Source organism: Apteryx mantelli, chromosome 7, assembly GCF_036417845.1.
Source record: "Apteryx mantelli isolate bAptMan1 chromosome 7, bAptMan1.hap1, whole genome shotgun sequence".
NCBI classification, from domain to species: domain Eukaryota; kingdom Metazoa; phylum Chordata; class Aves; order Apterygiformes; family Apterygidae; genus Apteryx; species Apteryx mantelli.
The window spans coordinates 45,124,428-45,149,461 of record NC_089984.1 but is presented as its reverse complement, the minus strand read 5'-3'; the positions used below and the strand labels follow the sequence as shown (position 1 = coordinate 45,149,461).

At 41.4% G+C, this 25,034-nt stretch overlaps 1 protein-coding gene across 2 annotated transcripts in view; it reads right to left on the bottom strand.

Annotated features, from left to right (window-relative positions):
* The window catches only part of INPP5A (inositol polyphosphate-5-phosphatase A), a 248,059-nt gene that overhangs the window by 144,738 nt on the left and 78,287 nt on the right, over positions 1–25,034 (bottom strand). For both annotated transcript variants that reach the window (XM_067300397.1, XM_067300398.1), the window contains 2 exons: positions 24,327–24,427; positions 21,542–21,629 (listed from right to left, as the gene is read on the bottom strand). In XM_067300397.1, coding sequence (XP_067156498.1) covers positions 21,542–21,629; positions 24,327–24,427 — 189 coding nt within the window. The remainder of the gene's footprint in view (positions 1–21,541; positions 21,630–24,326; positions 24,428–25,034) is intronic.

The window sequence follows — 25,034 nt, the reverse complement described above, 5'->3', positions numbered from 1 at the left end:
TTAAACACAAATAAACATAGGAGTTTAACTATATTTGAACCACCAGGCAGCAGTTTGGAAATCTAGCAAAAGAACTGTAAAAACGCTGCATCATATGCATGGGAATTTGCAGAAATATGAGTTCTGACTTGATGAAAACTAGCGTGCATTTAAGACTCTAGACTACGGTAAAGATCTCATTGCTTAATGGGCTTTTTAACACACTTTTTTAACATTGACCAAACTTCTCTTTTTATACTAATGGAAGAAGCTACTCTCATTCTGATCAGGACTCTTCTTCGCCTACCGTCTCTAATAGGGGAGCAGGCACAGTGCCATTTTTATAACCACATTAAAAAAGCAGCTTAGGAATTGCCAGAGAATAGTAACATCAATATTCCTGTTCCCAAAGAATGTTTTGCTATCTAAAAATAAACTGACTAGTTAGTAAAAGAAAAATACTTTTTTGAAAGCGTGAGTCACTATACTTTACCGTTTCCACTAATCAGAAATATCTACACCATCACAATTCACAGCTCTGCAACACCGGTGCGTGAATAGACTAAGAGTTAAAGAGCTCACTACATTATTGCATGCCTATTGCTGCTTGGATGTAAAATGAACTTAAACCAATGAAGCAAAAATGATCCATTTAATGCTTATGCTATGTGATGCATTTGTACGGGGGTTTTGTTTGTTGTTGTTACAGTGCTTCTATTCATTCTTATGCTTTAGTGGTTCAGCTGCAATTTATCAGCCTGTAGTGGAAAATACCTGGCGCCTACTTAAAATGCATGGAGCTAGCAATAAAATTAACCTTGTGGCAATTGTTTTCCCACATGTTTGATAGACCAATGTCAGCTCATCTGTTAGAAGGAAATAAAAAAGTCAAGCCTAAATGTACAAAAAATTATGATGGAAGCCTTAAATAAAGCAAGGGTAATGCAAGTTTATTGAGTCAAAAATCAATCAATCAATGAGCGAGTGGATTAGGAGCACCTCATAAGCCCCAAAGAAATAATTTGCCCAAACACTGGGATTTAACGGTAGAGGACCAAATTCCAACACTTTTAGGAAGTAAGTAATGAAAAATCAATTCAAAAGGAAAAACAGATCAAGAACCCTGGATTCTGACACGCCGACACATTTATTGCTGAATACCATTTCTCGGCTGACCCGAAAACTTCGGAAGGTGTTTATTTACTTTCAACACCTTCCAGAGATCAATATTTTTAATTTGGATCCGAGTTATTATTTTTCACATCACAGCATCGGGGAGCGGAGTAAAGTGGCTCATATTTTAGCGCTAAAAAGATCGATATGACAGTTTCACCTTCACTGCAGCCCCCTGCCGCCGCCTGGGTGCACATCATAACATCCCGCAGGGGGGTGCAAGTGCCGCGGCGCGGGGAGCAGGTCATCACCCAGCCGCAGAGCCAGACAGCCCGTGATTTAGCTGGTCATGAAGGGCCCGGTGCCCTTAGAAAACCAATCTTGTTCCTCTCACTTTATCAGGCCTGTCTTTTACCCAGCGTGAGGCAAGGGGGAGGGGGAAGAGAGGAGAGAGGGAGGGAAGGAGCGGAGCAGAAAGACGATCAGTTCCGTAAAGCGGATTACGTCCCTCATCATAAATGCATCCATTCGTTTTTACCTTCCTCGAACCAGGGAACATCCGTAATCGATAATTAATTTTCCATAAATTTCAGAACATGGTCCTGACGGCTGCAGGGGGCAGAGCTCGCAAGGGAGGATCCCCCGCGGTAGGAGGCATCGCTCCCGGGCTCCGGCGGCTCTATCGATCGCCGCTGCCGGGCTGATGGAGGCAGGCGGGAGAATTATGGACCCGGCCAGTGGATCGCCGCCCTGACATCTCTGTCACTGCGGCGCTCCGAGTACGCGCTGCCTCTCCAGGAGCCGAAGAAAGCGGGAGCTGCGTCTCCAGGAAGCATTCCCTGGGACATCTCACACTTTCTTCTTGATGCGTCCTAGACACCCAGAAGCAGAGATAAGGAGGAAACGGGAATCGGGGTGGATGGTCTGCTCAAAGTAACACAATCTTTTTGTATTATATCCAATAGCCCATACTTCTTAAAAAAAAAAAAAAAAAAAAAAAAGCTTTCATGAAGTCCTGTGCTTGGAAGAGTAACAAATGATAGTCATCCTCCTGGGGTATGCTCCAGAATACTAACCGAACAGTAAATGCAGGACTATTTCTCCAAATTATGCATCAGAGCTAAAGGTCATATTAAAAGAGCAACATTATGTAATGACATTTACTGAGAGCCAAGTAGCTTCTGGCTTACTGATAGAGGCACTGCAAAGTCAGGATAAGGAGACTACCTCGGACTTACGGGGCTGTGCACAGCAATCAAGCACACGGTCTTACCAACATGCCCATTTGGTATGAAGATGGTCAGATGCCTGCTTTCAAATTCAAGGCCTGGAAGGATAAAAGCGGAGAATTGCAGCTGACTAGTAAATGATGCAAGCGCATGGATGGTTATCTGTGCTTTTGCGATGCTGTTTAGAAAAAACGTTTCTTTGATTTCACTGAAAAGCACTCTATTTTCCCATTAAATCTCTGTAACCCAGTACAACACTCTTGGCTTGTTGATCTCTGTCAATCAGAAACCAAAGCATCAATTACAAAAAACTTGTGATCCAGGTCAAAGAACGAGATTTGTAACTCCTGCATCAGCATTAGGAGGTCATAGAACTTGCACTTTAGGACATGGTTGAGACCAGCCATCGCATCCTGGCTCTCTCCTGATCACCTGGAAAGTCTGGCAAAAGGGCTGAAGAGGACAAGCACACAAACTGAAACCTCCCATCTGGGAGCAGGCTAAGACTGAGGATAGGTGGGTATGATTTGGAGATGCAGACCTTAGAGAGCACCTCTCCTGATTTTTCTGCTAATGAATTATCATCATTACTCCTAACAATAAAGATGAGCATTGATAGAAACATCATTCTTCCTGCTCAGCCAGCATAAAGATATACCATTTTACCAGCCTGTCAGTTAGATGCCACTGTAAAATGAAAATGTCCTAACACCCACTGCAATCTCTGCAGAGGTTTTAGGGGCACTTTGCAAGTGATACTATGCTAGTTCATGACAGCTACTTGCAATTAAAGGAAGGGACACCTTGGGGGGGGGGGGGGAAACAAACAAACAAAAAACATTTGTAAGTAGACCTCTAACCCTCTAGAAGCCGTAAGGAATTCTAATCAAGTGACATTGACTCCAGATCCACCACCTGGCTGGGGATTTATTCAGATTCACAGTTTGACCCTATCGGTAAGGCTATCTGCATATAAAAACACTACTCTTTGAAGACGACACTGAAATGCAATAGTCAACTTTTCTAATTCTTAGCTTGCCTACAAAAACTGAAGGGACTGGATTTAATCCAAACTGAAATGGTGTGTAGTCCTGAGATACAGTCTAGATTATTCTGACTTCCTGAGGTCATGCAGTGTATAGTCTTGGTCCTGCCAGACGTTCAGGTCTATCGTGACCTCCTAAGACTACTGGACAACCTACAGCCAACCATGAATAAAATTATTCTAAAATCTTTTCTAGACATCCGATTAACACAATATTCAGCCAAAGACAGGTGATGAGAAGCCAACAAATGCACCTGAAAATACAAGGAAATGGAAGTTTCTCCAACTCAGAGAGCCCCTAGGAGACAATAAAGAAGGGAAAGACTTATCCAGTGAAAGAACTGTTGCCTAGTTCTGATCTAATGGGCATCATGGTCACAAGATAAAGTGTCTTGATCGAATAACTGTTCTCAAGGTTGCTTTTTAAAGTTGTTGTTTCTCCTGTTTTCACTCTCCTGCCTTTATTTTTAAGAGTTTTGAATATTTAGAATATGTTTTAGTTATTCCATGACAGCAAGTACCCAATATTAGATATAGCTACATCTCCTTTTGCAAATCTCAGAGTATCTCATCTGACGTAACAAAGTATTCTGTTAAGTACAGTTGCTTGTGATAACACCTTATATCTCTTTATGAAATAAACTGCAATTGCATGGCAACTAAGGAGATAAACATAATGCAAGTGTACATACAACTGCAGAAAGGACAAAAAAATTTATTTGGGTCCTGCTGAAATCAGATTCAAATCATCAAGTGCACTTGGAGTTTATTTGGAATCCACAAAAAATGCAATTCTCTGTAAAAACAAGTTTTTGGCAGAGAGCATCTTCTACCATACACTCAGGCTGCTGCTGCCATGAAGACCCCATTTGTTTGCATGTAGGTGTGCATAATTGAAATATTTTGCAAGAAACAAACAGGGAAAAAAAGGGATATTAATATTAGAGAGTTTTAAATATCTAACTAAAGGTAGTAAAACTGAGAGCAGAGGCAATGGTCGCCACCGTTTGATCGCCAATGGAATAAGGCGGAGAGCTCCATGGAGCTCAGCGCTACGCAGAATTTTTCCTGAGTCTGGTAGCGCTTTCTAAAGACCCCAAAAGTCAACCTTTACCTGCTGTAAAGGGACCTATGGACAATGTATCGGTACTTATTGACATAAAGCAGTTTATTATTAGTTTTATTATTAGTAGTATTAGTATTATTATTAGTAGCAGACCCAAAATTATTTTTTCATCCCTTCTTGCCCCCTGCACCTTTGAAGCACCTGAAGCACTCACAATATTTTCCCACCATTACCAGAAGATAAATAGAGGTACCCCAGGAAGTGATTCATTTCCCTGGCGTCTTCCCCCCTGCTTCCACGGCTAGAGCGCGAGCCCGGGGCTAACGTATATCTTGGGTAAATGCCTGAAGTAAATGCAACAGATACAGATCTAATCGCGCAGATAGCACCGGAGCACGTGTTATCTCGCTCACAGGCTTTGCGCTCCCTGTTTTTATGGGAAGTGAGCGCAGGGTAACCTGTGTACTGTAAACTCACTTTCACTTGCTGATAAGTAATGCTAATTGCAGTTTTCAGGCCATTAGCACTTCAGAAATATTTCAGTTTTGCAGTAGTCACCTGGAAATATAGTAAAGACAACATCTAAAATACAGGCGCCTAACACCCCCCACCCCCTTAAAAAAAAAAATCAAAAACTTGGTCTTTATTTCTATATTATAGTAACATTTTTCCTCTATATTTGGAGGAAATGTCATTTTTCAATTACAAAAGTACGTTTATGTTATAAGAGATACCCTATTAGATAACCAGAATACCATAACACTTGGCAAATGTTAGCGGGTGTTTTATTTCCATCATGCCTTAAACCCTCCCCGCATACCCAGAAAACCCACCCGTGTATTACCCGTTCCCATGTACCATGTTAACCAAGGGATCAGATCGCGCTCGCTTTGGGAAGCGGACTGTCAGAAGACGACGTTCGCATAATCCGATAGCACTTGTATCCGTGCACGTGTATCTCAGCGGGGGATTTAAGTGCTCTGACACCATCCAGCATCAAAACAAAAACAACGACGACAACAACCAACCCCGCCGGGGAGTGCTTGGGAAATAAAAGGTTAGGATGCACCGAGGCGTCTTTTCTCCCTTGGACGAGAGACGCGTTTATCTCCATCAGGATCCAAACCTGGGGCAGTTGGTTTCTTCTGTGAAAGCAACTGGTTTCCACATTCCCACCTGGTAATCGGGCATCAGGGCACTTTAAAATGTCTAACATTAGACCACCTGTTTTTTTCTTTTTTTTTTTTTAATTTTATGAGAAAATGTGTGTAAGATAAGATTGTTAGGAATGGTGATATTTAAATAGAGGATTTATAACTGCAGTTGCTTTCCCAATTAAATGAACAGAACCAATACAGAAATACCCCATCTTTTTCAGAGACCTCTTCAGAAATGTAAGATATTTTAGGTTGCGACCCTTTGAGCCTGAGATTAGTAAGACATTATTATAATTAGCCATAAGTTCTTGAAGAAAAAAATTTACATTAAAGTTATCATTTACTTGGTCTTCTCCCACCCTCAAAGTCCATACATTTCCTGAGTGCGAGTACTTTGTTTCTGACATTAGCAACATTCTCAGTCATTTTACATTAACCCTCCATTCATAGCTTCTTTCTTTACGCATTTTCTTCCTGTGTTCTAAATCCTCTAACTGCCCAAATAAAAATGGTCCAACTTTCAAATGTGAACTTTTAATGTTAAGCGCACCCAAATCCGTGTCCCCATTCTGCCTGCTCCAGAGTTGAGACTTGCGGCAGATGAAATACACAGCTTAGCTTATCACCAGTATGCAGGAGCAGCCATGCATCTCATTTTCAAAAATAGCAAAAATATGTTAAAGACAAGGTTTAATACGGTACATCACAGATTTACACTTTCCATCATCTTTATATTGCCACATGTTCCCTCTTGGATATTTTGATGCACTTCCTTCTTAGTAACCCAAATATAAAGTTTTGCTCTCTTATTGCCCTTGTTACTTGGAAGAAATGGAAACCATCTCCCTGGTTTCTCAAATCCTGTCACAGATCCACATTTTCTGGCTAGCAAACTTATTTCTATTTTTATCTTCCTTTCCTATTCTATCCTATTTCTTCGCCTCTTTGCTGCACTCCAGATCTAGAGCTGAAAATTATGTTTACAAAATACCCTGACGAATCTTAAACATCCTAAAATCACAGTACAGTTGCTTAACAGAAGTCAGTAATGCCTTCCAAATTACTTTCTGTACGGGAAAGAAATTGCCAAAGCTGGAATATCGTGACATAGCCGAGAGCCCTGTGTAAACACATCGGATGCCCCACGCTCCTCAGATCTGATCTTTGCAACCCTTCTTTCCTTCCCACCAAATTATCGCCCATATAACCTAAGCACTTGAACTATTTTTCTTAATATACAGTGGTTACAAATATGCTTGCAAAAGGCTTGAAATGACTGGCACGGAGGAATAACGCCTTCATTTTTATGACCGCCTTGGGCACAACTTTTGTTGATTAATGAAGCGCTTTATGAGATCCCAATTGCTATTTATAGCACAAGTTTTTCTATGCCTATTACGAAGCAGATCTAAAAGAGCTATCTTCTAGTTTAAGGAAAGCAAAATAACAAATGTTTCATAACCCTCAGACAACGACTTCTACTGAAATGGCTGGGGAACCTTCTTAAAACGTTACGATATTGCTTCTCCATGAATCCTAAGATAAGAAACAACCAGAGTAACTACTGAGGATTGCAAAATTTAATCAATTTATTTGAAAAATAAGGAAGGAATTTGATATCTAAATCATCCCTGCTATACATTTATTTATGTTAATAAATTACCACAAAATTAGCAATCTGTGTTCAGGGCAGACTTGAGACAACAAAGATGCTCCAGATACAGTAAGCCACTTACAGAACAGCAATATTTGAAATTGTTCGGACAGAAGCAGCAGAGTCTTAGCCAAACTTCATGCGCAAAAATCACTAAATTTGTCAAAATGAATAAAACCCACATTTCCATCTTTTTCTCTTTGGTTTTATATGCTTTGCATGTCAGACAAATTATCAGGAAAATACTCCTTCTGTGACATTTCATTGCTTAATGCTTTACTGGTGCAGTAAAACAAGACAACTGCTGAAATTATAGGAAAATAAATTTGTAATTTCTTCCTCATTTAGCCATTTTTGAAGCTCGTGTATAGGAAAGTCATTAATGTTATGTCCTCCTATCGATGTTCCAAGCCTTTCAAGGGATAACTAATGTTTTTTCTATACTCCTCCATGTGGCCAGTTAAATTAGACACATTATTTCTGTGCTGTTAGGGAACACTGATCAATAGACACTTGGAAAGCCCTCTAAAACTAAGTGGAAACACTTCCTCAGTGTCAAAGGGTTCTAGATGGGGTTTGTACATTGCAAACACCACGAAATTTAACGGAGTAGTAAGTGTGTCTTGGTGGCATTTTAATACTAGCATCAAAATTGCAAGAAGTTAATTTTTCTTTAAAAAATACAGTATGGCGCTTGGCTGGAATTTACAGTCATCATCATCATCAGGACGGTTTCATGGAAGGAGATGCTATTGCCTCTCTGTCAACGCCAGGCTTCTTTTACTGTCTTTTCTCATATGGGGAATTACTCCGCTGCCCAAATCTATTAGGCCTCCGGCTGCAGAGAGCGCGTGTTTCTGCCCAGCTTCTTGTGCAGTTTCATCAAGGGATTTATTTATCTTTTTTCTCCTAGAAATTGGGCTGCTTTGTGTCTTTTCAGATCAAGAGTAATATTTTGAGATGATGATTAATACTCTCAAAAAGTATATCAAAAAACATAATATAACAAAAAGCTTCTTCTTCTACCCATTTGTTTTTAATTGCAGAATAATTAGATGCATTTCCAAGTGTTTTTTGAAACGTAAAAACTGTTAAGAGGCAAGCTATGCAGTGAAACCAGACTGTCACATGATATTAGTACAAGGGGAGTGGACAGATTCATGTATTGCTTTCTTTTCGGCTATGAATACTTCATTATAACATTATTTCAAACACTAATAAACCCATTAGTTTATATCAGTAAATAGCATACCTATTATTTTTCTAGAAAGCCATGCTGCTCTTATTTAAGAATTAATTCAATGCCTCAGGCAAACACATTAGCAAGTTCCTTAAACAGTATTTCATTATTTCCCAAGCAATTATTTTCACATCTTCCAATCTAACATCTTTTCCTGAAACTCAAAGCTGTTCCAAATCAAACATTTCGTTCACAAAAACAAAATTCCTCACACGCATTACTTGAAAGGAGCTGTTAATAAAATCGTTGCTATGCTAGAGCTATTTATAAGCGGTACTGCCCTTAACCCTGCTGCGTACAGGCACGAAGATATTTGTTTGCTAAACACTCTAATATTAAAATTTATGCTATGGAAAGACAAAACCCAAAATCTAGCAAATTTAACAGGAATTCTGACACCAATTTTCTAAAGGAGAGCCACGTGGGACTTTGAAAGACTTTGAAAAAATTCAGATTAAAACATTGTTATCATTTGTGCCTGATAGCCAGTTTATTTCAGAGGAAAAGACCATTTTTCATTACTGTTCTTGCCAGTGCCTAAAACATTCGGCGTCTTCCTCGGACCTCCACGAACCTTTACGCAAAGGCTCCTCGAAGCCTGTAAGGGCATGCGAGGGGGGGGGGGTCTGCCCCGACCTGGCCCTCCCAGTGTCTCCGGCACGGCGGTGCCAGGATCCATCCGCGGACGGGTGCTTCCCGCTCCGCGGAAGCCGGGTTAGGATATCAGGGAGAGCGGCTGAGCAATGGCTTCACGCTCCTAGGAGATGTTCCAACTAAGATATTTCATAGCGCTGAAGCGTTGACCAACACATGTTCCCCAGATGTGCAGCTGTGCACTAAAACACTTACGGCGAACAGCTGCCTACAGATCACTAAGGTGAAGAATTAGTCGTCTTTGGCCACGGACTATGCGTGGCTGAGCTGCTCGAAGAGCACTCCACTTTCATTGCTGCCCCTTGGAAAACCTCCTTCTCCCTCCCCTCTGGTCAGGGGAGGTCTTGCAGGTTAAAACGCCTATGAGAAATATTGCTTCTGCTTCCTTAACGCCGATCAAAGACCCCAAACTAGCGGAGTGCCACCGTTTACGGCAGCAAGCGCACGCGCTTTTCTGGTTGGGCGCAGTTCTGTTCTCCAGCACCCACGGCCACCCCACGCACTGGGCGTTCGTGGCGCTCAGGGACGGGCAGAGCACCGCCAAGGAAGGTGCCATCACATGAGTCTCCCACCCACGTGCTCGGGGAGGTGGGACGGACCCGGCCACCACCAGCGCTGCCCGCCTCATGCCTTTCCTAGGAGAGCATTTGCTCTGCAGAGCCTCTTCTCAGCTCCTCCGGCGAGGAGGCTTCTTCCCTGCACCCCAAGGAGATTTGCCATGCTCTCACATTTCAAAAAAACTTTACTAAAAGTAATAACCCCCCCCCCAAACAAACAACCCCCACAAATACTGCACTTCCATTCCATTCCCAATAAGTGAAAATCCCTACTAGCCATTCTTTCCTCTTAAAACTCTAATTTGCATCATTTGCATGCAACAGATTTACCTATCAGTTTAACTGGGTTACATTCGCTCCTCAAGAAACAGGATTAAAAGAGAATAATTCTAGGTGTTACGTACTATAATAAAAGGAAAAGGGCAAGTAAAAATTGCGAATTGTCATACAAAAGGTAGGGAGCAACTAACAAGCTGCAAAGGACTTGGAGTAAAAGCCTCAGCAGTATCTCCACAGTATCACTGAGCCGTCCAAAGCAGAGTCGTCAAATAAAAGGAATGACTGAGAACATTCACTATTTTGATGTTGTATGCATTGAGCCAATCAATAACTCTTTTTATAAGTCTCTGGACAAATTACTTTAAAAACTCACAGTAATTAAATATTCAACAAGGCAGATGCAAACAAAAACAAAACACATTCCTAAACTGAAACGAAACCTATTTTCCTGGATCATTCACTCTCCAGGCACCAGCTCGGAAATTGCAGGCGTTAAGGGAGCTCACAGCACGGCGAGGTGACCACGCTCACCGCTCCAGACCCAGAGGCGTCACGTGGAAATGGGAGCGGACACTGCTTTGCTGCCAGCGTGCTGCTCCGCGGCGGGCAGGGGATGGCTGCACGTGAAGACGGGACTCTCCAGCCAGTGGCATATCCTCCACTGCCACACCTGGGTTTCCCTGCATTTAAGGGGTTTTGTGCTGCAGACCTAGTATCCCGCGTTCACAGCATAAGGCCCAGCTTAAATAAGGAATTCTTCCAAAAAACTGCTTCTCTTTTCAGCGTGTTACTAAGCACTTCATCAATTGTCGAACATCTGGAATGAAGCGCGGTCTAGTATCCCTGATGCAACTTATCAACACCAGCTGCCATAACTAAATACAGATTTCTCTAGGAAGCTTCCATAGCTGTTCTTTGTCAATCAGGCTTTCCTGATGTACGTGCGACTCCCAGAAAGACAATTTTATAGCAACCCCTACATCCATACTCTGGACAGCTAGTTTCAAATGACTTTAACTTTCAAGAAAACTTAACTGAAATGCCCATACTGATAAACGCAACATTCACTGGAATACGTCGTCACGTGCCTTGAACACACCTGCCCAGGGAAGCAATGACCACAGCACGGTTTACATTATATCATAGCTATAGTTTAAAAAAACAACAACAAAAAAGGTTTTGTTGCTGTTGAAAGGTCAGGACAAAAACAATTAGAAAAGTTCCAACTTTTTTAAAGCTTAGAAATTGTTGATTTTCCCTTGTTCTCAGATAGTATGATCTATAATTTAATGTCAAAGATCGCAGCTCTTTTTGGATGTATGCGTTTCTATGAAAAGTTTAATTATTATTTACAAATAATCCCACATTTTTTCAAACATGTACAGTCTATTGCATAAAACTGTAGTATGAAATTCTGAATATAAAATCCACAGCCCACAGAAGATATAAATCCATATAAGTTATAAATCCATAGCTAATACAAATGACAGTACAATGATTCTACATATAAAAAAGCTGCTATGCATGCACATTAACTAATTTTCTCAGTGCTCACACATTTGTGAGCAACAAAAACTGACCGAAGACTGCATTATTGGGCTACTAATCTGCAAACTCTCTGCTTTGTAATTATTCCCCCTCCAAGTATACAGATGTGTCAGAAAACAGAAGAGAAAGATAAACCATGAAATTCCTCACAACAAGAGCAGCAAGAATAGACACCTTATTGATTTGTTTAATAAAATGCATAGAAAAATAGATAGCCAACACGGAGGAAGGTACCACGGTGGCGATGCCTTGCAGACTCCATTTCCACCCAGAACAGATTGGGAGTGATTACTTGAGTGCTGTTTTATTTCCCAGAGAAGTTAGGTGGGGGATTTCATTTCAGGCTGTTGTAAATACAGGTCCATGTCTCTAAAATGGCAATACTTATAGAACAGTTTTTTTTCATGATTTTGTCAGAAGCAGTAGGATTAACTTCTGCATTCACCAACTCATTTTTGAACTCATTTTTCAATTAACAAAAAATAAAAGCTAACGAAAAGGTGAAACTTTGTGATGGAGGTTTCAAAAAACTCCCAAACAACTGGGTATTTTAATCAAGAACGCTCAGAAAAGAGGGGGCTCCGACATAAAAAGGTATTGTATTATAATGAACAAGATGAAGAAAAAGCCTGCCAGAAAACGGGCGGAAACACAATCAAATATCACTAAGTACTTGTGTAAGGGCAGTAAGCAAATCTAATCACTGAAGGACACTGCCACCATGAGGTCTCATGTGGTTTTGCACCACTTATACTTCCATATAAATACAGTTCAATCTTTATTTTTCCATTTTACTTTTCCTACCACTTCTAACCAGCTGGAAAGCACTGCTATGCATTTCCATAGATTTGAGCTCACGCATCACCAGCCTGTGGGTCCTGCTTAAAACCAGCTGAAAATTGTAAGTATTTGTGTATCAAACAACAGCACAAAATTAAGTATTTCATTTTACACTGGGTTTTCAGAGGCTCATGGTGAGGACACTTGCCTCTTAGTTCGAAGCAGGACCTTCCCACGCATTTTCTGGTAGCTTCCAAGCGTTACACACTCCTACATGCTTGAGCACCAAAAAACAAAAACAAAAACACCCAAGGAACCTGCATAAGTAACAAAGCTTTTAAACAAATTTTATTATTTAAAAAAATTACACTAATTCATTTCTTAAAAAAAAATATATATTTTTTATATATATATATATATATATATATATATATAGTCAGTAGAGGGAAACATTCGATTAGAAATGATGCATTCAGCCTGGCGATGAGATAGTATTTGGTAGCTTTCATATACACTTATCAGAAAGGAGTTTATGGATTTTCAGAGCAGGATTCTTCTCTCTCTCTGAAGACTTACTGAAAAAACAACAACCTTTCATAACAGGTTACCGCTCTCTGCCAAGCAACCGATTTTGCTGTACACCTACACGTGCAGTAACGCCAGCTGTGAAGAGGAAAAGCAAAAGCAACATCAGAAAAACCACCAACACCATGACTAAACGCAGCAAGGTAATCCACGCAGTGCACAGAGCAGTCCAGATACAACTTTGACACCTTTTGGGTTGCAAACAAGAAGCCACCTGCGCACCAGCTGATGCTTTTTTTTTTGGTGGAGATTGTGCACACTTTCAGCTAGAAAGCAGAGAGTGCCACCAGAAATCCCTTGGCCAACATCAGCGGTGCCGATGGCATCCAGATGAAAAAGGAGCCCCACTACAAAAACTACAAAACGCTGCCAACAGGCCACGAATCAATAACGTATCATGGTCAGCAGCTCGGCTTGCACTTAGAGACGGACTCGAACTGCCAAAGCCGTGCTCCAGCCCCGCAGCGCTTGGAGGCAAGCGGCGGTGTTGCACCGGCGCCGCTGCCCACCAGCCTCCAGGGATCATCGGTGTGGAAGAGAATTAATCTCAAGGTAGAGCCCGAACAGCCAGCCAACACCACGCATCCCCTCCGGCTCCCTGGACACCTCCTGAGGTATGACCTCTCCTCCTGGAAACCCTGCTCCCACACGTCCTTCAAGATACAGCATCTCTGCTAGACACGACGTCTGCTTTCTTCTCACCTCGCTGCACGCAGTGGAAACCCAGCAGCACAATGCATACGTACGTTGCATACGTACTGCTTTCCAGAAGTCTGGAACAACCCTACGCCTTCCTAAGCGCTGGCAGAGGAGCACCAAGGAAGCCCTGACACAGCGAGATCTTTGGAAGGGTACACAGGAAAGAGGATCCCCACTCCTACGGTCTCCTGAAATACTGGGATTAGCCTTACGGAGCACTGCGGAGTCCCATAAACTACCCCACGACAATAGCCCCGGTAGAGGAAAACGAAAACTGTAAGGTCTAATCATACCAACACCAAGATTTGCATTCAGTACCAGAGAGATTTCATCTCATCACAACACCATGGCTCGAGACTGGACAGAAATGGAGTCTTCTTCCACTGTTTGTATGCTGCCTTCAAACATATCGTTCTAAAAATGAAGTACAAATAAAATAAAAAAATCCCATAAAGGGAGAAGGGGAAAAAAGGAGAATGTGTGGAGAGGTTGGGGTAACGTGCAGAAGAAAATTCAAACACAGACTGCAGTAGAAGGTAAGTATGGCTAGAAAACATATTGCAAAAGCTCCCACTCAGCAGAAGGGCTACTTCTATATGCTGCAAAATGAAGACTATTCTTGGCATGATAGGTGCACCAGGGCTCCTTCCCTTAGTTTTCCCATAACCAAGAAAACTGCATGTTTCTTAATCAAAATTCCTGAGAAGGACAAACTTTTTAATCGTTTAAAAGTGCATTTACAACATGTTCGTAAAGCAACAATACTGTTACAAAAACTTTCTTAATAAACAAGTCAGCTTGCAAATATGTTAAACAGTGAGATAGGTGTTAACAATGCAAACTAGAACATCAGCTCCACCTCCTGGTGAAAATCTGCATTTTCACAAAAAAATAAAAACTTCAAAAATTGTTAATGGAAAAGTGGCCTGAAAACTAATCAGGCATGTGAATTCCCTCTATATTCAATTCAATTATGTCTCTCTTCCTAAATCATCTCTTTTATTTAACAAAACTCTAAACTGCCACAGCTAATAAGCTCAGACGAATCAGTGTAAACCATTCATTTCTGGGAACAGGCTGATATTTTCCAAGACCCATTAATAACTATGACAGGATTTATGTACAAGATATATTCAATTCAATTTCCTTTTTCAATTAATGGCCAATTATTCGAACTCAGCTCAACCAAAAATATTACTCAAATATCATTAATCTAACAAAAATTAACTTTACTATTCCCTAAGTAATGAGGACATAATTTTAAAGGTAAAATAACGCACTATATTTAACAAAATGTTGTCTTTATTTTCAGGACCGCCGCTCGCCATTGGAACCCTCCCAGTCTCAGGTTACTGAAGAGGACAACCGCTAGATCAAAGCCCTGCTAGATCCAACACAAGGATGCCCAATGCTTTATCTAGCCCAATTTAGGAGCCGTTTTATATCTAAAAGACTACTGGTACGGAGTGCACGGAATCGAGTAAAAAAAATCTGGAATGTACATTTCTTTAACTATTCTCTATTTGTTACAGAGACACTGAAACGCACGTACCCTTTTACTCAAAAACGTCCGTTATTGCAGCATTTCACCTCTCCAGCGGGTTCCATGCCGCATTGAAGATGCCGCCTGCTACAGCCTCGGGGTTGCCAGAGACCTGCGTTATCGGAGACCCGTGCGCGTGCCTGACGGATGGGATTCCCTGGCTTCCTGCGGAGAGGCAAGGATCCTCAGGATCCTCAGCAACCCCGCCGCAACGCAGGGGCAGGGGACCAAACCCACTCAGGAGAGTGAACCAGCCAGGCTTCCTCCGAGACTTAGTCCAAGGCCCTCAAAGCGTTCAACGCAGTTTTCTTCCACTTCAATTAGAACAAGAAAAGCCATCTCCATCAATAATCTGCCTTTGCCCATTTCCTGGGTGGTTATTCAAGGGAAGTTTCATTTCAGTAATTATCCTAATAAAATGTGAACTTTGGAAGAAGGCCACCACATGAGAGCAGGATCTTTTTTCCTTTCAATTTATTCACAGTAGCTGTGCTAAACTATTTTTCCTATTTATGGAATCATTGCTGTTCAATCACTTCTTCCTAATGTCAGAAACTCTAGTTTCCAAAAATATTTTTATTTTTTAATTTGAAAGAAAATCTGCTATGTAATGAACAAATTACAATGCAATACACCCTTACTAGGGGGAGCAAGCCAAAAGTTCAGCACATCCAATGTATAACCCAACGGTATTTTTTCATTGCAAGGTTATCTTTTTTTTTTTGGGGGGGGGGGGGTGACAAGCAGTCAGGTAATTGAGAATTATGTATGTTTGTTTTTACAGAAATCTATACTGAGAAGTAAAGCATCTATCTTACTGTGGAGATGCTTCCACAAATCAGCTAAGATCCGTGACAACCATATATACCTCTTAATACACTCCCTACAAATGTGAAGCGCAAGCTCGTGACCACCCTGCTCTCAGGGGTCCGGTTTCTGGGGGGTTCTAGGGATCTGACTTACTGTAATAAAGACTTTCCCAAACTGCTGAAACTTGGTGTTTGACAGAGAAAGTATGTTTTGAGCTTTGCAGGCGTTTCCTCTGCCTTCCTTTAACAATGAAAAAAATTAATGCATATGCTAAGTAGTATAAAGCCTTAACTGAATACTCCATAAAACAATAAATATAGTGCACCAAGCAAAACTAGCCTTAATCCAATTACAATAAAAAGTTTGCCACTGATTACATTCAGATGTTGTAATATAAAAATAATTATGGATTTGTTGAAAATATGTTGAAATCGAGACATGATGTGTATCATAGAAAAGGAACAGCCATTGCTATTCAGCTCCCGTATGTATGCTCTTATTCCAGAACACAAGCATCTTATTCAGAATTAACAACTTCTATCTGAGAAGCATGCACAGGTGAATAGTTCATCAAACCCAGCTATTTTTGAGTAACTCTATGTAGAGAGGCATCAAGACTTGTAATTTAGCCCTTACATGAAATATACTGAGTAGAATAAAATCACCAGAGAATGTAAATGCTAAGAAGAAGCTGGGAAAACCAATACAAATGTAATGACTTGCTTTACTGATAGTGAAATCCATTGGCTATACCTACAAATAAATAAAGCGATTGTATTGAATTTCTCAACTTCCCAGACATTTACCTATTTCAGTCGACTTATACCATCTTCTCTCTTCACTTAGTTTCTGTTAGAGAATATATGCTAAGATCTGCATCCTTGACTGCATTTTATAAGGCAAGAAAAGTATCATGACTTTATCTGAGAGCTTTACGGAAGGATGAATTTTAAAAAGCATTAACAAGCTATTTTGATACCTGAACACTTCTGGCTAACATGAGTCAGCTTTGTCCACACTAGTTAGCTACCAGCATTTCCAGTCGTAACTGGAATAACATCAGAGCTGCTTAGTTAATCTGAAACTTCCAGGAAAGCATCTTTACGCTTGCAAAGGTTGTCGTCCACGAACCTCATCCATAACTGCAGGGAGCTCACAACTCCGACGCTGTCATCTTCCCAGAGCCGGCATGCATCAGCTCTAACGTAGCACCCTTCTGCCAGGAGATTAATCCTCAGATCATTTTTAAGTTTTACAAAACCGCATCTTTGAAGTGTGACGTGACTTACTCCACTCGCATACGTGTGCATGCCTCCCTGCGCTCCCAGAGAAATTTCTCTGCAAAGCTTAGCCCTAAAGCCTTGGGTCAAAATCCACTGCCAAAACCGGACTCCTGCTCTCCGCCTTCCTTTTAGGGGCTGAAGATGCAGCTGGACCTGGTGCGAGCTGCGAAAGGGCCAGCGGCATTTCACAGATCCATTTAGGCTGTCAGCCACTGTTCAGCCCCATGGACTTTTTTTATGTGTCGTTTACTGTGTTTTGAGCTGAACAAATTCCAACATACAGCTTAATCCTCTCATCTAGCAGAAAACCCCCAAAGAACAGAACTACAGTTTTCAGCCTCATCGTGACCCGCCCCCCCCCCCCCCCCAAGCCCCCAAACAACCTGTTTTACTACATTCGGTGTACATGACCATAAATGACAAAATGCCTGGTGCTAAACTGCCTGTGTCTGTGATGAACTATTTTGCTTCTCACCATATACTGAATTATTACAGTCTTTAAAATCAAATCACTCCACAAGAGACACTTTGTCAACACATTGCTTTTTATTTTACAACACTCGTGTAAAATATGCTTCCCTTGTACTGCAAGGGAGAGGCTGCATGCTGAAGGGACAGATTATGGAAAATGTTTTCTCAGATCTCATTGTCAGTCCTAACACAGCCAAGCTGTGTAACTACGGGCAGCAAAATCGGATTTAGCCTTACAGGAACCGAGCCAAGGAAACTCCATAGAAGAAATGCTGCCAAAACTGCTAGAAAAGGGGATATTAGAGCAGGAGGGGTAAAGGTTAACCAAACTGCTGCTACTTGAGCTTTTACATTTCTAAAGAAAATAGCATTTTGCAACAATATATGTGATAAATGTTTATATTTCAAATATAGAGAAGTAACAATATAATAATTATAGGGATAACTTCTGCTGCCAAATCCATGCCTTAGAAGGAATGGAAAAAAACACAGAAGTTGAAGAACTTCGCAGTGAAGTAGAATTAATGAGCAAACAGGGAGATGCATAACATCATGCAAGTATTTCCAAACCACACTGAAGATAAGAATAAAACTTTACCCTAAATGGATGCAACACAGTGGTGAAATCCCCATTCAAATAGTTATTCACTGCACAAAATATATGCATTCAAAGATTGGACAAAGGAGCTGAAGTACTGCCAGTTCAAATCACATTTGTGAAAAGTCATTTATATGAATCCTGGATTCAACACAGTAGTCTTAAGAACTACATATGAGAGCCGTCAGCATTAAGTAGCAATAAGCAGACCAAGTCAAAAAATTAAGCAGCTTAATACAAAGGTGCATCTCACCCACCCTCTTTTCTAGGTTTTCTGGCTCTGATTCCAAGTCACTACTACTTAAAAACAAACAAACAAAAAAAACCCCAACAACAAAAAAAGGAACGTACAAAATATTCCTCTAGCACAATGTTTTTTCCCCTGATGATGGCATTATAAAGCATAACTAAATAACATCTAACCATCCTTTGTGTTTTCTTCCTTTTTCACACCAGACTGATTCAGCTCCTAAAGGTTCTTAAGGATTGGGAAGAATAACATATGTAGTATGATGTTTCTGGCTTTCTTCTATACCACCTCCATTTTTTCAATATGCTTTTAAAAATTTTGACCCAAGAACTGGATGCCAGAACACATGCTGCTCTCACTACAGCTGAACATAGAGACAAAATCACCATCTTTCTTATATTCCTTCTCCACTAGTTATTCTTCTTTATCCTTTGAGCTGCAGCACTGCAATGGGAGCTTTCTTCTAGTTTGTCCAATACAACCTCTAAACCTAGAGCACTATCATTCTTTTTTTCTTTATTGACTGATTATATTGACAGAATTTTTTCTTCCACGAAGGCCTAGCTTCAGTAAATACAGAATGGGAAGAAAAAGACATGCAAGGTAATATTAATGATAGGAAAGGGGGAATTACAAAAATCTTTGCGGAATACTGCAAGAAAATATAGTACCTAGAAAATTATGCTAATATTTGAGACAAGAAAACACTTTATTTCTTGAGCTATGCGCTTCCTAAAATACAGCTCTTTAGAGACACAAATGGCATGTGCTCTGTTTCTAGGACTGTTATGAACCAGCCTCTTAGAAACCGGACCATAGGACTCGTCCTTTCTCCACACTGGCATGATCTCCGCATAGTCCTCTAATGCTCTAGGAGCAGAGAACTCTGCAGATACTCCAGAAATCTCCTCAAACAATTGTACTTGGGTTTTCAAAGCAGAGATACTGTTTAACTTCTACTTTCTAGCTAACAAAGGGGAAAGCAGTTAATTATTTCATGCAGTATAAATGTGATTTTATCCATTTCCAAATGCAGAGCCACAATATTTATTGAATATTTGTCCTTTTTCATGACAAATGAATTTAAGCTTTTGGCTGTCTAGTAAACTGACATCCAATCAACTACGGTTTTGCTTCACTTTCTGCTGTTGAAGTTTTCTTTCCAACTAATTAAATTAATAATTTTGTACTATTTTGGAAAACTGGCTCCTTTAAAAAACTAAGTGGACACACCATAGTCTGGGACTGCCCTCTGGGCATAACATATCAGGTCACGCTCACTGGTCCCTTGGCCAAACACACAGGATGAGCTCAATGACTGTTTTATTTTTATCTAACATAATGACATTAAAAATAAACGCATCTCACGCTGGGTAGAACAACTTCAGTACTCTAAAGTATCATGACTGCTTTTAAAAATTATAGATGATATTGTGTTATATGCTGCATCAGTCTTCTAGAAAACATCTCCCAAATTCAAATCACTGCCGATTATCCCTTTTTCTTAGAATCACAGAAAAGTCTCGGTTGGAAGGGACCTCTGGAGACCACCTGGTCCAACCCTGGGCTGAGCGCAGGGCTGCAGGACATCCAGGGCCCCCGACAGCTCTTCTCACCTCACCAGCAGGCGTTTGCTGCAGACCCGCTACGGACCTGCAACGGGACCTCTGCAGGGCGCGCGTTAGCGAGCAGTTTTACGCAGATGCACTTCCAAGTTGCAACTAAAACATTCAATTCTTCCTTACTGCCTACTAGGCTTCCTAAACATTTTCAACATACAGTCTTAAGACCCCTGTCATGCGATTTGTCCCACTAAGTTTCAGTAATGCCAGTAATATAATTTTTCCCCTCTTTGATGAGAGAGAAAATTCTGATAAGCCTCCTCTGCTTCCATATTACTAAAGCTCCCAGCAAAGTCTATTAAAAAAAAAAAAAAAAAAAAAGCCATCCAGGTTCTCATTCACCTAAATTACATGTTACCACATTGGGATTTTTGTGGGGGGGTTTTTTGTTTGTTTTTGTTTTTTTAAGCTGCCGGCAGCAGCAGCAGCTCGCTTGTGCAGCCAAGCCATGGGAAGCTGTCGGGGAGCCCGAATAAAATCGCTCCCCACAGCTGCTGACCATCACCATCCGGCTGACGGTACAAAGCAAGCCAGCCCAAACCGTGTAAAACTAGGTGAGGCACACGTAATTAATTACAGGGGCAGAAAGAGGGCACTGTGCCACGGCTAAATGTGAGAAAACTACAGGAGAAAAGGTATAGGAGAAGAGGAAATGTTGAACTGGGGAGAGAGGAGAAACGGTCTGGGAGAAGAGGCGGCTGCTGTATTGAACAGAAGGGAGAAATCAGCAATTTGCCACTACAGGATTTTTTCTTCTTTCTAGTACAATCGAGCAGCAGTTACCAAAATAAAACAGTAGATCTATTTCCATATTGTGCAATCCAGGCAATCATAATACAAATCATTTCCTCTCTGTCTCAAAGGTGACTCCGTGTCATGCTTCATTTTTACATTTACCAAAATATCACTCCCAAACATTTGTGCACTGACTCTTTTCACAATCCCCCACACAAGCAATCCTGAGAATCACTTTTAAAAATCCACAACAAAAATCTTGAGTGCTTGCCAATCTCTGTTCACAGTTAATCGAGCTTCAGAACTGGCACCATCTCAGAGCATCAGACAGTAAAACATTTTCTTGAATGGAAGGTAATTCTGATCCACCGAGAAGGTTAATCGTTAGAGCAAATAACTTTTAGACAAATATTTGAAACAACGGAAAAGACTTTCTGTGAATTCTGACACTACTCATTTTTAAATGGGTGCACTTGTGAAATCAGCATGTGTGTGTCATACAAAGTAAATACCCTTAGCAAAGATACAATCCTCATCATGATGGAAAGAGCTCACATTCCCACACCAGGCAGGAAAACACCGAACAGTTGAATGGAAGAAAATAACTATACGTCAAATTAATCTCATGGATTATAGCAATTTACCGTAAAATGTTCCTGTGATTTATAATTCTCATCCAGGTAAACTCGAGCTCTGTTGTAGTCTTTCATTGCATCACTTGATAACAGTTCTCTAAAAGACAAAAGAGATTGGAAATATAAAGGGACATGCAAACATACTGCATGGCTTTAGCATCATTCTCTGCATTGAAATGGCCTTCAATACAACGCAAAGGAAGTACAGGCCTTCATGTCATTTTCCCCAAAGATTTCCTGCCATTCTTTCCCAAGAGGTTTGCCGAGACTTCAGAAGCAGCGCAGCACATGGTCACGGCTGGTTTTGTGTTACAGCCATCTGCCTACAAGCTCCGGAGTTGTGAACATCAACTACACTTTACACATGAATCATGATTTTTCTAAGTGCCATTTTAGGGTTGTGAAGGACTCATGACTCTGAGGATCTCCAAACCTGTTAAAACTGGGTGATTCATTGCAAAAGGCCCTACGGTCTCAACTTCAGAGCTTTACTTTCTGGAATACAGTTAAACTGGCAGATTTACTCGCTTCGCGACAGGGTGGAAAGAGCCTTTCGACTTCAGCCCCCGCAGTCAAACTCTCGGACGCCCTCGGGTGTCCCGCTGCCCGTCAGCCTGCGCTTTCCTCCCCGCACGAGCTGCTCACCCAGGCTGCCCATCGCACGCCTGTGCTCAGAGCTGTGCTCCAAAACGCTGCAAGCGCCTGAACCTCTCTCCGGGGAGAAAGGACAGACACAGTACTGGACAAAATCTGTCATTTGTATGTTGGAGTTGTAAGCGTGCTGTTCTAAGTGGGCGATTTTTATGAAATTGGGCACGCCTGACGGGGGTGATGGAGACCACAATTCTGCAGTCTTTGGATAAATTCTGATCCAGCAACACGAGTCCCTGGCGCTGCTGTCTTCTGCAAGACGGGCACGTCTCTGCCAGGCTCTAGAGCCCCCTCGTTAGCCACAGCAGCATGTGCTCTTTCCGAGGGCAGCCGCTGCCGAGCGGGAGACGGGCCCTGGGGACGTTACGACAGGGGCAGAACGTCTCTCCCCTTCGCTCTCCGCCTCGCGAAAGGGGATCCGGCAGCCTGCAAACCTCGGGGGCGATTCCGCATGGTCCCACGCGGCGAACCCGGCCGTTGCAAACCACACACCTCATTTTACAGGCATAAAATTGACCCGACGGCTTCTGCGCAGAACTACGCAACGAGCACGCGCTTCACAAGCGCGCGGGAAGCGCAGGACTTATTTCATCTGTTTATTTAAAAAAAAAAAAAGCCCGGCTGTGGCGAGCAGCACAGCAGAGGGCAGTGTTCGCCCGCTCTCGGGGAGGAGGCCCTGCAACCTCGCTCCCAAGCGGCGCCGTCACGGAGGATTAACGATAAAAACCTTATTAAAGTATTCTGCACATTCACACCAGGAATCTCAAATTTTACTAGAGGACGAAGTAAAGAACACTGCAGCTGCAGATTACTTCTCCCTGGATAAAATTAACAGATGCCAGCTATTTAGATCAGATGTTCCCACGGGAAATGGGAGATGTTCCCATGGGAGACGTTCCCATATTTCTTGTGGGCATATACTCCACTGCACTAGACACCAAAAGGAGCAAAACGTGACAAATGGAGCTATTTAAATTACTCAGGGAACCAGGAGGCTTAGTCACGTCAGCTGGGGGTTGGGAACCGGCAACGGGGCAGAGAGGCGAGAACTGTCCAGCTGGTCACCGCTGGGAATCGCCTCGTTATACGCAATGACACGCAACGGCTGGCGGCGGGAAATGCCACCGCCGTGCCACCGCCCGGTGTCCCCGGCCGACAGCTACGCTCGTCGTCCGCATTTCCATAATAAAGTACCTCAGAAGAACCCCTCAGCTATGACTGTTTATACTAGTATTTGAGTAAGGATTTTAAATTCAGTGACTTAATTTTCTGAGGTGTGTTTTAAAACAGCGGCTTATCCACACAAGTCTTTTCAAAGGAAATTATTTCATTTACATGGAAATTTCTAATGGAGGTGCAGCATCAGCAATTGCTGGAAACCAAACAACTAACACCTTTTGCCTCGATGTTTTTCCTCAGTTGGCACAGCGTAACACAACTAACTTTTTTTATTTCTTAGTTTTATTTCTTACTTCTCGGAACTCTGCGAATTAGATTTGCTGAGGACTGTGACAGGATAAAACGACACTGTCTTCTGACTAACTGCTCAAGCTGAAACTCTTTTCACCCTGAATTATGGCATTAAATGTTAATTAATTAAATTAAATACACGTCGTGTATTTTTTGTAAACAATTAGTTGTGCTTTCAATTTGTCTTGCTTTACACTTCTACCTTGTCAACTTCTGTTCAACTCGGACCAGTTTCCCAGTATCACCAGCTATTAAAAAAATTACCCTTATTAAAAGGTACGTGGATGCACCTGCCACAGCTACTGCTTAGAAGCACAGCAGTACGTCAGCTAAGTTACGAGCTTGAACGCACTATCCAAATATAAAACTGTTTAATAACTAGACATAGCAAAGTTCATGTCAGAGATGATATCAAAGGGAAATATATATTCTGCACCTTGCCGTATTAACAGACCTACAGATTTTTTTAATGGCCAGAGGAGACTTTTATAGTTACTTATCCCGATTTCTTAAATAATACAGAACATAAACATTTGCCTAGTAACATCCTCCTGCAAGGTCATGTGATGTGGTGAAGCTGAAGAAAACTTCAAATCTTATTTACTTCACATGTATAAAGCCTTCCCCCTAGGATCACGTAGCAGCATTACAAAGCAGCTTTCCAGTTACTTACTTAACGAACTTGTCCACGTGAGACATGGAAGCTTCATAGTTTTTTCCTCCAAATTCCTGACAGTGCAAAGCCATGAAGTGGGGCTTGTGTGCATGTACAACCTGAAACACACAGACAAACAGGCATTAACAACGCTACAGATCCACAACTATTAACACACATCGTAAATGAAGCAAAGCCAGATGTGCTATCTCTGAAAGCAGGGCTATCAGCTACTATCTGAAAAGTAACTGGCAGAACAGTAATAAGAAACGCGGGGACCATCACATGCTAGGGTACGTGAAAGACTCATAATGCACAATAATTACCTCAAATATTCTTGGCTAACCTTTCCTTTTTTAAAATTTGATTGCGTTCCTAGGCATTTAGAGTAAATGCATTACCTCTTCCAGCTCACTTTGAAGAGGACGTAGACCGTAAGGAGAATCAAAATGTCTTTGTACTGAGAGTTGGAAAAATTCAAAAACCTGAGTTTATTTGTAATTTCTTTTCACTTTTACAAAATGTCTTCATTTATCTCATGACAGAATGCCAATTAGCAATCACATTTGATATTTTTATTTATGGAATTTTTACTTAAATATATATATACACACACACTATAGCATATATACATGCATCTAATACAGAAAATACATACAAGAGACACAAATCCAAACTATTACATTGCACAAAACTAACATTTAAAATAAGTATCTTAAATATCAA